The following is a 14,379-nucleotide window of genomic DNA, read 5'->3' as shown; positions in this document are numbered from 1 at the left end:
TCTTCCAGTTTTGCACATTAGAAGTTAGGAGGTGGGACTATTGTGTTTTTATGAATAAGGGTGGAGTTTTGTGGAGTCCACGGCCCTCTTTCTGGCCATGTGATCTTGCGGCTGCAGATGGTTCGGAGCGATTCATTAACGAAGTCCTGTCACCTAAGTGAGGATTTCATTTTAATGCCTTCGTGGTTTTAAACTTCCCCAGTTGAATAATTTCTGCATCAGTTTGAATTTATTTTTGTACCTCTCTAGCTAAAATACGGACGGATAAAGCCTTGAAGCAGAAAACAAGAGAGGTGCTGCTTTTCTTGTCCTTCCAAAGTCTTGGGGTTCACTTAAAGTTAAATGGATTCACAACGCAATTTCCCTGGGCCTCAAAACAGTGGGAAATGTGCTTGAGAGAAGATGCTAAAAGCTCAAAAGAGGGAATTGGCCCCTATGGGGTCCTGGGGCTTCCATTCACCCATCCCTGATTTCATAGTTACCCTAACACAGGTAGCCTTCAACCTAACCACCACAATTGATGCCCAAATTTATGCTGCCAAGTGAGACAATTGTTACGCGGGTTTTGCTCTATTTTACGACCTTCCTTGCCACCGTTCTTAAAGGAATCACTGCAGTTGTTGTTGTGATTCAGGGTCAGCCTGTGGGTTCGGCAGTTGGGTCGGACAATTCAGAGGAGGAGGAGGGGGGTGTTGGAGAGCTTGCTGATGATGGCCTTGAGGCTCCGCAGAGCCCTCAGCCAGGCCCCTCCCATCTGGTTATGACGCAGACCCAGCTGTGTGAGCTTGACAGCGTGGATGAAGATGACCCACAGCTGGCCCTGTTCAAGGACGCCCAACGCAGGAGGCAGTCAATCAGGAGTAAACAGAGGAAGGCAATGGGGCACCTCGGAAGGAGGCATAGAGAAGCCACACCTTGAACTGTTTAAAAGGGGAATGCGTGGGAGGGCTGGTTTGCTGAAGGCAACCGCTTGAATAGCTCCTGTTTCATGGTTCGTGTCTTGTTTTGCTCTGTTTTATGTTAATAAATTTGGCAGGCTTAGTTCCAGCCTCTTGCCGTTTTGTAAAGGAGTTGTCCCTGCCTTTTCTGCAGGGCTGGTAGTAGGCTGGTACAGAACAGTTGTTAAGTTAGTAACACAATTATTAATTGAACCTGGCTTCCCCACTGGCCTGTCATAAAGTCACAAACGGTGATCACATGATCCCGGGACACTGCTACCGTCCTAAGTACATGCCGCTTGCCAAGAGTCTGAATTTTGATCACGTGACCAGGGGGGATGCTGCAGTGGTGGTTAAGTGTGAAAAGCGGTCATAAGTCCCTTTTTTCCCAGTGCTGTTGTAACTTTGCACAGTCACTGAAAGAATGGCTGTAAGTCGAGGACCACCTGCATGCAAACCCAGGCAATTGCATCTTGTTCAGCCCCGCACAATAAATAATGACATAACTTGGGATAAGAATTCAGTAATGCTCTTGTTTCTTTCAATACGGTGCTTAGCCATCCCTGCATGCCTTTTGTTTTTGTTTTTAAAGCGTTTTGCATAATCTATCTCTTCTCTTCCCCCTATCTGCATTATAAAATTCTTTGCTTGCTTCTTTATAAAGGATTCATCCTGAATCCTGGTCTCCTACATTAAGACCAGCACACAGTGTTGCGGTTGATCTGTTAAACAAATCAAATTGGAATTTCTATCAACCCTCCTACTTTTCAAACACACAAATTTCAAGTATCTCAGGTATTTAAATGGAATTTGCATCTTTAAACCAGGAATGCATGTCAAGGACTTCTCTCCAGCAGCAATTTATCAGTTCATAAAGCTGAAGCATTTTCCTCTTAAGTAGGCTTCGATAAAAATTGCCTTTAAAAAAGTTAATATTGCAGTTGTAGTACCACTTTAAATAATTATACGCCCGTGAAAGTTTTATTGGAATTTATCACATTTTGCAGAAGTTTTAAATTGTTTCCATTAAGGCAACTCTAGCATGTAAAATAATGGCTTTAATAACTGCTATTTTAATAACAGCTTGGTGTTTCCTCACTAGCTACTAATATTGATATATTATTATCCGGGCATAACAATGTGAAGTCACAGCTGTCAGTTATTTATCTGGTATTGCATCCAGTTCTTCCCAAGAACCTAAGGCATCATAATGTATTGGTGTAGTACAGGGCTCTTCAAACTTGGCCCTTTTATGACTTGTGGACTTCAACTCCCAGAATTCCTCAGCCAGGCACGCTGGCTGAGGAATTCTGGGAGTTGAAGTCCACAAGTCATAAAAGGGCCAAGTTTGAAGACCCCTGGTGTAGTATATATATGCAGATTCAAGCACATTGTATGTGTTTTGTAATTAACAGATGGAAATTTTGCCAATGCACAGATTTTCTATGTGCTGTCCAAGATTTTTTGGTAGGGCACCCAGTGCACCCATAACCACTGGGACAACCATGCCTAGTTTATGCCCTACTGTAGTCTTTCAGCTTCAATTTTCATACTTTGTGATCCTCTCCAATTCTTTCTCTTCCCTTTTACTATCCCTTGCTATTGTCAAATCCATTATCTATACTTGGTTATTATTCCTATTTACATGTAGCCTATTTTAATTTTACTCATTTTACTAATACAATACACTGTACTACTATTACACACAAACAACATATACACACCAGCTACTTGATTTCATCTATGGAATACTTGATTGGATACATTTGATTATCAGATTCTTCTGAAAGATCTATATATTTATCGTCATTGTCTGTTACTCACTTTTGAATCACTGGGCCTGAAAATGTTACATTTTTGCAGGTTAATGCTCATAATTTTTTGACTTCCCTGTCTAGCCCTTATATATATATTTTAAAGTCAACATTCCAAAGCAATGAAATGTATGACAGATGTTGTAAGGGAAGAACATTTTTTTCTGCAATTGGTGAATTAAAAATATTTTTAAATAGTGAATTAATTTCAGTTTTCATCTATTTGCTATATGCTAGCTGCTCGTCGGAACTGTTGGGTTTGCAGAATCAGTAGTAGTGACTGTAAGAACTGATATAAGTTAGAATCTCTAGCAGTTGACCCAATAGTTTTATTAAAATTATATCAGCCAGCCACTCATTAATTATTTTGTTTCTCAAACTTGTCAAGGTAATAATTTAACAGCTAACCAGTTTATGCAGTGTGAGATGTATGATATAATGTTGGGAATGACTCAGCAGGATCTGTGTCTCTTTAAGAGCCTTGTATAAAAGGGAAGGCTCCGCAGATGAGTGTTTTGTCTTTCGTTTTCCTGCTGTAACTGCTTGTGTTGGAGCCTGCTATATTAACACATGTAGGTATATTGTTCCTCGTGTATGATATTGTAGATAGTGTAAAATAAACCACCATTTAATATAGACCACTATTTACGATGTTTACTCCTGGGTTATCTCAGCGCAATAAGACTGTGCGTGCGCTGACAAAACTCTCCTTGCTAGTGTGCAAATCTGCAGTTAGGAAATTAAAGTCGCCTTTCAAAACTCTCATGTTGTCCCCAATGGTACACAGGCCTTTGTCACAAGAAGAGATAGCCCAAAGACGTGACCGTGCGAGGCAGCGGCGTGCTGAAAAGTTAGCAGCCACTCAGGAGCAAGAGTCAGCATCTGAGGGAATTGGAGGAAATTTGATAGACCCAACTTTAGAGGCAGAAGAGAACCGAGGTAAGAGAAAGATCAGGAATAAATGGTTCATCTAGGACAGTGGCTCGGAACTACAGCCCCCTTTACTCAGGAATTCTGGGAGTTGAAGTCCACAGGTCATAAAAGTTGAAGTCCACAGGTCATAAAAGGGCCGTGGTTCCTCACCACTGGTCTAGAAGATAAATGGTAACTGTAGAGGGCACTCTGGCAGTAGGTATGAAACAAAGTCAACCTCTGTATTGGATTTCAAGCCCCACACATCTGGAAATTGCCAAGCAGTGTCTTAGAGGCTGCTGGCAGCAGTTCTCTCCTAATCCTAAATTCTTACTATGGTCCAACTGGCTTGGGAACAGTGCAGCATATAAATATATACATCGTGATAGCGTGTCAACAGCCAAATTTGGCACATGGCAGTTTGCTGCTAGAAGTAAATTTGGGTAGCCTGTTTTTTCTCCAGCAAGCCTGTGAACTGGTTGTGGGAATAAGCCTCTTGTTTTACAGAGCAGATGGTTCATGGTGCTTGCCAACAATTTTCTAGTTTTGTTTCTTGTGTTGAACTTCCCTGGATACTTAACTTGTGAGTGAACGCTGTAAAATTCATTTGCAGCACCCAGGAGGAAAGAGAAATCTAGTTTGCTTCACATTATTGTCCCTAGCACATAACTGGTCCTGTCCCAAATTGGCTTCTCTTTATTGATCTGGATGCCGGTACTCTGGAAGTTGTAGAGGTATATTGTTGTAATGTCCATCCTGTTGTGGATGGACTACACAAGCTTAAATCAGATTTGAGATGGGTTGGTAGTTGGGCTGAGCTTGCCGATTTGGCTGCAAATGTTTTGTCTCCACTCTGCCAAAATCTGCCATTAAGTCAGGGTTTTTTTCCCCCCAGAATCTTTTTATTTAATATTTTTATTTTTTAATTAAACAATATTTAATCTTACTAAAAGTATAAAAAATTAAAAGACACATACCAAGAATCAGTTTTATACATATTTATTTTATATTTGTCATTAGTGTACTGGTTTACCAGTGAATTCGCTACTATAATATAGGCAATACAAGTTATTATTGTAAGAGATCCTTGGTGGAGCAGTGGGCTAATGCCTCCTTAAGTAACACCAGCTGCCTGCAATTAGTGCAGGTTCGCATCCCACCAGGCTCAAGGTTGACTCAGCCTTCCATCCTTCCGAGGTAGGTAAAATGAGGACCCAGATTGTTGGGGGCAATAAGCTGACTTTGTAATAATGCCGCTTGGGGTGTGTGTGAAAGCCCTAATAAGCAGGCATATACATAGAATGAAGGCTACTGCTAAGCTTGTAAGCCGCCCTGAGTCTTCGGAGAAGGGCGGGATATAAATGGAATTAAAATAAAAATAAATTAAAAAAAATAAAATTTCTGCCGTAATAACACACAAAGCTACATCCTTTGATTAGTAGGAAACATTCCCTTTTTCAAAACACACACACACACACATATATATGTGTGTGTGTGTGTATGTGTGTATATATATATGTGTGTATATACACATACAGACACACAGACACATATATATATATCTCACATTTCCGACAGCCATTCATTGACAAACAGAAAAGTATCACTTTTCCAATTTCCAACATGGAATATTATTCCTCCATCAGGGGATCACCAGCTGCCCACTATTCAATCAGAGACCAACATCGTGGCTACAGAGAGAGAAGAGCTTGAAACTAAAGAAGCTTTCATGGCTTTTGCGAGGGTGTTCAGTGGTGTGGTGAAAAAGGGGCAGAAGCTCTTTGTCCTTGGACCAAAATATGATCCTGCAGAGTCACTGCACAAGGTAAGCTGCTGAGATACCTACGTTTTCCCTATTAGGGTGAACTTCACTTTTTCCTATGACTGAACATTAAAGTAAGAAACCATGTTATTTGTGATGACTTGGATCTACATCAGGAATATGCTGTCGTTTTGAGGGCCCAGGCAGTTGAGGACAACACTCCAAAAGTAGATGAAGTCCCTGTTTTGAAGGCAGGTTTGGGGCTTGTATGGGATAAAATGGGTGTTAAGGCCCTGGAAGATGTAAAAGATTCCTTTTAGCTCTTTCCCACCATCTCCCAAATATTCACTCATGGGTCCTCTCCAAGGCAGCACCTAGCTATCTTAGCTAATTTCAAAGAACTAAGCAAGGTTAGGCCTTCCGTGAGAAACCACCAGGATATCCCAGGGCTGTAAAAATAGTTTGAGAAATCAAAAAAAAGCATTTCAAGATAAGGCAGTGACCGAGCACATTCGTGTCGCTACCAAGGAAGTGACTGTATATAACCAAGATACTCCTCATGGGTTGAACTTGACTTGAAAAAAGAATTTCATGTTCATTCCTTTATTTGCAGGATTTCTCCTGCATAGAAGCAAGAATAAAATCTACTGCTTGGCCTTAGACCTTTAGGTGGGCAACCTTAGACTTGCCAAGGTTGACAATATTCCCCTTTCTCTTGCCATTTCTCTTGGAATAAAAACCATAGTTTGCTTATGTAAGTTACACCTGCTTTGGGGGAAGCTGTGCTGAAGTCTGCTAGGAATCAGCAATTCTTGTGTGACTCATTTTTTTTCCCTTCCCTTTAGCTTCCTCCGGGATGTTCTCCTGCGGATGCTCTGCCATCCGTGCCTCATTTAGCTTGCTGCACGTTGGAGGATCTCTACTTACTAATGGGGAGAGAGCTTGAAGAATTACAGGAAGTGCCCTCGGGGAATGTGCTTGGTAGGTGAACTATTGTGTTTTCCATGACTATCACACATTCAAGACAGATGTTCCTGGAGCAAGTCTAATGATAGCCACGAACCCATGACTTCTTCCTAGTTGAAAACTCTCTTTGGATGGATATGATAAACATCTCTGCTGTCCCTTAGTCAGAAAGATTCCCAGCATGTTTTAGCCCTAAAATCCTTATAATAAAATTAATCAGGACCATATACAGCATAACCAAATAATTAAAAGCGGTAATGAAAATTCTCATTATCAAAGGGTAATAGGGTAACTTTGCACGTGATTAAATGCAGTGGTACCTTGGTACTCCGCTGCTTTGAAACAGATTCATTTGGTACCCAATGCATTGTGATGTGAAAACTTTTGTTGCCGTACTCATCGTTTGTTTGGCAAGGTAGAACTTTCCTTGTGACTCACAACATTATTCCTTATTGGAAAAATTTGTTTGGTATTCATTGGTTTTGGTACTCATCATGCTTCCCGGAACCATTGAACAATTAACCGAGGTACCATTGTAGCTGATTTCAGAGTGAGCCAGCTGCTTGCTATCAAACCCAGGTTCTCTCCTAGTATGTCTGTGTTGCCTAGGAATTCTGGGAACTGTAGTCCTAATGCATCTGAAGGACACGGAGCTAATGTAATCAGTAATTGAACAGAGAGGAAACTCTAAACTTGGCTAAATGTTAGCAGAAGCATTGAAAGTGATCCAGTTCCTTATATACTGTACAGTACTTAAAGTGAATTGTGTACTGCGTTTTCCATGTCTGTTGTTCTGTTTTATGTATTTTAGAAGTAAATTTGTACTTCCTTCTATAATATGTGGGAAACTAAATTTACCTTCCAACTCCTTGTTTACCATGGAAACTTGAAATACTTTCCAGATGTCTTTTTTCCTCCAACCCATTTGATTTGAGAACGCTACCTTGGAAACCATGTGATTTTCATTTCATTTCATCAGTGTTGGAGAAAATTATGAATATCAGCACGATTTTATCAAAATTGGTTTGGATTAGGCATTTTTGGGACAACTCTGTGCTTTTAGTAGCTTTCTGGGTTTTGTGTTTTTGTTTTAAAAAATTGGCTGGAATTTGGATTTATGAGACCTGATAAATGACAGATTGTCTTTTTGCATCTCCCAAAATAAGCAAGATTTTAAACATGGTCTTGTAGTTTAATGTTTTTAGAGCCTGGGCTGGCATAGGCATTGATGCTTCAAAAAAAAACCCCTTTCACCTACAGCTGGGCTTCCATCCTTTCTCCAGGCAAAGGGCTGGCATCCCATAAACTTCGTTCCAAAAAGTTGTGGGGGAAAGTTAAGACAAAGAAATGAAACAGCCCAGCCCAAAATATATCCATGAAGTCACCAGGACGTGAGCCACGAGGTCTTTTCTATTTTTTAGCTCCTAGCCCCTCGTCTAGAGTTGTCTTTTGGGAAAACGAATCAGTTCCATCACTCCGTCAAGTGTTTCTTGTGTCTTTGTTTTTGTACAATAATATTTTTAAAAGAAGGGGAAATAGAGGAGGAGGAAGCAGCAGCAGGAAACAAGGCCACCGAAAAAGAGGAATGCTGTTGGCAATTCTTAGTTTGCAGGGAGAGATACTGGATATTCCATCTTGCGGTATATCTGTGTATCGGTCTCTTAAAATTTAAAACATCTGTAAGTGGTAACTGTTTTCAGGATGAATTAAAAAGCAAAAAAAAAAAAACAGCCAGTGACCTTTGGGGAAGCTTAATGCTGATTCAGTATCAGATTTTGAGTGGAGACATTTGTTTTTTATTGTGTCCCGTCTTCCGTGGATTTGCTGTTGTTTTCATCGCTAAGCTATCCAAACATTTTCAAAGTTTTTTTTTCCCCTCATAAGACACGCTTTAACCTTTCAGTGGTATTTTATAGACCTGCCAATTTCTTGCTTCTCGATTCAAGAACGTATTTATTGTTCTGGTGCTATACAGTTGATGCCAGCAAGAGTTTCTTACTTGGATGGTCTACTTAAATCTGGACTGATAACTTTCCATGTGAACAATTTTGAATGTTGTGCTATTATTCTCATCATTATTTTGGATTCTAAACCGTGCATTACTTCTCCGATCCTTTACACAGTCTCTCTGTGTTTGAACTTCGTGCAAAATACAGGCAGTCATTATATAACATATTCAAGAAATGCTCTAGCGACTGCATCGGCATATAACACGAAACCAAGATTTGATGAACTGTGTTGATCCATACAGAGTTAAACTTTCCAGTAAGCAAGGTTTGTTTATGCTTTTCATAATCAGCTTTGGTCTATCCATTTCTTCCACCATTGCCCAGAAGAAATGGGACAGTTGCAAAAAAAAAAAATAGGAAGAGGGAAATGTAAAGATTCTTGAATTGAATCAAAGCAAGGCATGATTAAAAGAAACCAGGATTTGTCATCCAAGAGCAAAATATGGTTTCAAATTGGGGGTTGCTATGAAGAAGCAGTTAGCCATAGTCTCTTGTTACTTTAGATGGCTGCTGATAGAATAAAATAATTTTACTGGATTCTGGAAGTCTGAGGCTGATACAGTGGCTTATCAAAGGTATCTTGATAAGTTTGGGGCAGCTGAGTAAGATCCAGACTATCAAGATTCTTCAATTCTCTGTCAAGACTCCTGTCTACAAAGGGTCCATCTTTTCTTAATATTCTCAGCTGAAGTTTGGAATATGGTTTTTTTGGGGGAGTGGATCGTTACTTGAACTAGTAACCCACCAAAAGAAAGAAAGGTAGGCAACTAATAGGTTGGGTGACAAATATGGAGAAGATAGTTGTATATTATTAGGATTTACTTTGAATCCTTGACTCTTTTTTTATGCTCAGCATACAAATATAAACAACTTTTGTTGGTAAGTGCCAGGTCAGCAGAAATTAATTTTAGATTTTTATGTTAATGGAAGACTTATGTGCACAATATTTCCATATGTGTAATTCAGCCACTGACAGTCAGGTTTTCTCCTGTTTCTGTAATCCAATCCTTCATTCTTTTTCTAAGTCAGAACGATATAAGAATGGTGTTGAATAGAAACAGGACCCATCCAGTTAGTCTGCTTGTCATTATCTGCAGCTATCTCCAGATAGCCCATAAATGGAGCATGAAGACAATGGCGAAACGTTGTTGTTATTGTTGTTACTCAGCAATAGTTGGTAACTATTTGCTTCTGCTTAGTGGTTCCATATAGCTATAGCAAACAATAGTCGTAACTACATTGAATCAGCAATAAGAAATTTCAACAGCCACATCTAATACTGTTATGTGACCAACTCAGGGATGAAATAATGCTAGATGTAAGGCTGCAAATTCTTTGAAGCTCTTCATTAAGACAACATGGTAGTAAATCCGCAAGGATCGGAAGGGAATGTTGAGGAGACTTTTATTAGTCATAGATTTAAGAAAATATATATATATTTCAGGAGATTGTCCCAAAAGTGTTTTTCCAAAAGGCAACTGGACTTTTTTGGGTTTTTCCTTGAAAATGTTTCGCTTCTTATCCAAGAAGCTTCATAAGCTTCTTGGATATGAGAAGCGGATGAGAAGGGGAAAAACAACAACAAGAAGAAAGTCCAGTTGCCTTTTGGAAAAGCACCTTTGGGTAACCATAACCTGGATGATGGAGAATCTCCATAGATGTTTCAGGAGTTTGCCAGCATTGGGTTCCATCAATTTTTTTTGGTGTAACTTCAAATTATATCTTTAAGACCACTTGAGTTCACAAAACAAATCAAGCTTGCTCCTTTGAAAGAAAGTAAGTTAGCCGTTGTTTCCCCCAGCCCTATATTTTGTTTTCTCTTAATTTTGTGTCCATTCCCTTGAGTTGACCCATCGTAAGCCATTGCTGAGCACAGCTCTCACGATAGTGAAGATCATTTTGATCTCAGACAGTAGACATAGCTGATAAATTTAAGTAGAAAACATAGCCCTGTCACCCATGGGTTTGTCTACTAGAATGTGACAACCTTGGGAACTGGCTTTTGTCTTCTCTGGTAAAACACACAGGCACACTGTCTTAAATTTTATTTGCGGTTAGGGGAAATTCTTGAAAATGTACAGATGCCTCTTGATAGCTTCCTTAGCCTTCAATTAACAAGGAGGATAGAATCATATTTCTTTCCCCTATATCTTTGTAGTCTGGTCCTGTCGCACTGCTGCGCCTCTTTCTTTGCCCTTTCCCACCAGTCCCTGCCAAAAGCATCATTTCTTCAACGTTTCCAAATGTTGCACTTCAAATAAATCATGTCACGTTTTTTTAAGTGCATTTAGAAGAAAATTGGCCTTAATTCATAATGAACGTATAGCAGAGTGATGAGGGGAACTTTTGGGGCATAAAACCGGGTTGGACAAAACTGACTGCATTATTTATAAGTACATTAAGGTTAAATGTGGTGAGCATTTCAGCCTGATAAAAAAAATTTCTGTATCCATGAAAAATGAATTTGGCCTGTCTTACAACATAATTTTACCGGGGTTTTGTTTTTTTCCTCCCAAATCCACCAATTCTGGAGAAAGTACAAAAACACATTTACACTTTATAGCAGGGATGTAGTGCAGTTGGACCTCGACGTAGACCACAACTGAGCCCAAAATTTCTGTTGTTAAGTGAGACATTTCTTAAGTGAATTTTGCCCCATTTTTATGACCTTCCTTGCCACCTTTGTGATGTGAATCCCTGCAGTTGCTAAGTCAGTAACACAGCTGTTAAGCGAATCTGGCTTCCCCACTGACTTTGCTTGCCAGAAGGTCGCAAAAGGGGATCGCGTGACCCCCCGTGGACACTGCAGCCGTCATAAATATGAGTCAGTTGCCAAGCGGCTGAATTTTGATCGCGTGACCAAGAAGATCCTGCAAGGGTCATAAGTGTGAAAATCACTCATACATCTTTTTTTTCCCCCCCGGTGTCGTCGTAACTTCGAACGTTCCCTAAACGAACTCTTATAAAAACACATTTAGACTTCACTCAGGATGCACTGAACAGCTGTTTGAATTGGAAACAGGGATGTTGCTTTGGATCTGGCAAGGGTGTGCTTGTTTGTCCTGTTGGCAGATCCAGTAGAGCAGAGGTCCCCAACTTTTTTGGACACCGGGGACCGGTTCCGTGGAGAGAGGTTTTTCCGTGGACCGGAGGGGGCGTGGTTTCGTGTGCTGCCTGCATGCCATGGATGGGGCTTTGCTTGCTGGTGCGGAACGGTTGTTAGTATGCCACGGACTGGGGGTCGGGGACCCCTGCAGTAGAGGGTTTTTTCTAAAAAACAACAACAGAGGATTTATTTCCCTGCTTTGGAGCTGAATAGCTGCACATTACAACATCTCAGTCCTGTCAAAATGATGCATTGAGGAGGTGGTGCCTTGGTATTTTGGGCGCTTCTAATCCTGACGCTTCAAGGAAAAAAGCCAGTTGGTGAATGCTGACATGATAAGTTAACAGTATGTTCTCCCTTTTGCTATGGTCCTGCCACTTTGCTTCAATCTGCTTTTATTGCAGATTGTGGATAAATAATTGCAAAAAATAGCGTCAAGATACCAGCCATTGGAGAACAGCACAAAATCCAACAGGTGTACCATATACTGTATTTTGCATCTATCCGGCAAAGAGAAGTATGAGCACAGAAAAAGCACATTTTGCAGGGATGGTTTGGTATCTTCAAGGCGAAGGATGGAAAAAAATGTAATTTAGTTTTCTCTCTTGAAAAAAAGCTATTGAGGATGAGTAATTGAGCAGTGAAACTTAGGGAGGATAAAAATGGGAGCGATTTTATATTGTCGAAGCAGTTTAGCCTGGAGAATCTTCCTGTGGTCTAGCGATTAGTTTATTCGATTTTGTCAAAAGTAAATACTTTTCTTCCTAAACGGTTAAAATCATTTCAACGTAATATCGATTTTAGTTCAGCGGGGCTTGTGCAGAAGTTTAAAATCACATCTGGTTTCATGATAAGAGCTAGTAACTTGGTGCAGTATTACGTTATTGTCATCATCATTTTCTGCTTGGGCTCTTGCAGAATTTGCATATATTGTGTTTTATCCTCTTTTCCTCCAAAGTGCTCAACGTTCATCCTAGGCCCGAGGTCATCCCCAGGGGTTACAAACAACAAGAGCCTGAGTTCACACAACTTTCACACCCAAACAAATCATACTATGATTTGGTGAGAAGAGTAAGCCGAGCTTGGTGATGCTACGTGCCCTGCGCCCAGCTGGGATTGCACTGGAACCAGGCCACAGCTTGGTAACCCTGTCTTCAGCTTACGGTCACAATTGAGCCCAACGTTTTTGTTACTAAGCGAAACCATTGTTGAGTGAATTTCTCCCCCCCCCCCTTTTACAACCTTAACTGGCCACAGTTGTTAAATGAATCTGGCTTCCTCATTGACTTGGCTTGTCAGATGGACCGAAAAGAGGATCATGCGTCCCCTACAACCATCGTAAATATGAATCGGCTGCCAAGCATTCAGATTTTGATCGCATGACCATGGGGACGCTGTCAGAGTCTGAAAAGTCTGAAAAACGGTCATAATTCCCTTTTCCTAGTGTGATTGTAACTTCGAACGTTCTAAGCGAATGGTTGCAAGTTAAGGACTCACCGGTGCATAATACTTGAAATCTAATATATATTTTTGGATTCCCCCCCCCCCCCCCGCTTCTAATAGCCAGGGAGTTTTGAATACAGGTTGTCCTCAACGTCCGGCCACCCTTGAGCCCAAAATGTATGTTGCTAAGTGAGAAGTAAGTTGTGCCCCATTTTACGGACTTTCTTTGCCACAGCTGTTAAGCGTATCGCTCCGGTTGTTAAATTAGTAGCACGGTTGTTAAGTGAATCTGGCTTCTCCCGTTGACTTGGCTTGTCAGAAGATCGCCAAAGGGGAATTACATCTCTCTCTCTCTCTCTCTCTCTCTCTCTCTCACACACACACACACACACACACACACACACACACACACACACACACACCCTGGGACGCTGCAACCGTCGTGAACATGTCAGTTGACAAGTATCCAAATGGAAATCACGTGGCCTTGCAGAGTGCTGCAACGGTCGTGAACGTGGGGGGGAAAAAGTCATAAAAGGGCCAAGTTTGAAGAGCCCTGTGTTAGAGCTAACATTTCTATGCAAAGATTTGGGTTCATTTTGCACTTTGCGACTGAGGTTGTTAAAAGAAGCCGGCTTGAGGCTTTACGATGCTTCTCGCCTTCGACAGAGAGGCGAATGGACGCAAGAGGGCACTGCGAATCAGCGACATGCTGTGCAGAGGGGAAAAAAACAACAACAACAGGCTGTGAGAAACAAAGAAAACCCAGCCACAGCGTGCTCTTCCGAAGGGGGATAATTTTGTTAGCCCTTGGTTGCAAAACAAAGAGGAATCGGTTGAATCGTAGTGTTTTTGGTCTGTCTTTGGTGCAGGCTTAAAGGCTGATGTGCAGGTCCTTGGTGCCCTCTGAGCTTGGTTTGTTTGCAAACAGCCGAGCTCAGAGAGCATCAAGGACCCCACAGCTGAACCCTTAGGTACATATATTCTCCTCAATTACGTGAGGGTTAGGTGTCCTGGATTCACTATCTGGCTAGCACCATTCATCTTTCCTTGTTTGTTGTCCCCTTTACCTTCCACCTTTCATCTTGAGGCCTAATCTTTGTGGCTGCAAAATGAAAAATCACGGGCATTTGAATTTCGTCCACCTCTTCTGTCTTTTGGGAGGCTGTTAAAACATCCAGCTTTGGTGGCCCTTGCTTCTATCTCAGAAGGAAATTGTATTTGGGTGTTAACTCTGCGCAGTTAAAGCTGTTGCTCTTTGTCCGTTCTTGAAGGCTTTGGGAGCTGAGTTGCGGTTCTTGCTGGGTACTACTGTCCCTGTGAAGTTTAGCAGCCAGTAATGTCTGCGTGTGCCTTTCAATCATGTTATCTTTGGAGGTTTTAAGAGCTCTGCTTCGTCAGACTGAGAATCTGTTCCAACTGCCTGTGG

The 14,379-nt window shown here is 41.1% G+C and overlaps 1 protein-coding gene across 2 annotated transcripts in view; it reads left to right on the top strand.

Moving 5' to 3' along the window:
• Positions 1-14,379, top strand: part of EFL1 (elongation factor like GTPase 1) — a 50,235-nt gene that overhangs the window by 11,185 nt on the left and 24,671 nt on the right. For both annotated transcript variants that reach the window (XM_081337177.1, XM_081337176.1), the window contains exons 13-15: positions 3,540-3,691; positions 5,311-5,489; positions 6,272-6,407. In XM_081337177.1, the coding sequence (XP_081193303.1) occupies positions 3,540-3,691; positions 5,311-5,489; positions 6,272-6,407 (467 nt within the window). The remainder of the gene's footprint in view (positions 1-3,539; positions 3,692-5,310; positions 5,490-6,271; positions 6,408-14,379) is intronic.

Source organism: Vipera berus (assembly GCF_964194415.1).
Source record: "Vipera berus genome assembly, chromosome: 12".
NCBI classification, from domain to species: Eukaryota; Metazoa; Chordata; class Lepidosauria; order Squamata; family Viperidae; genus Vipera; species Vipera berus.
Note: the sequence above shows the minus strand (reverse complement) of the source record. Positions and strands in the feature narration are given on the sequence as shown.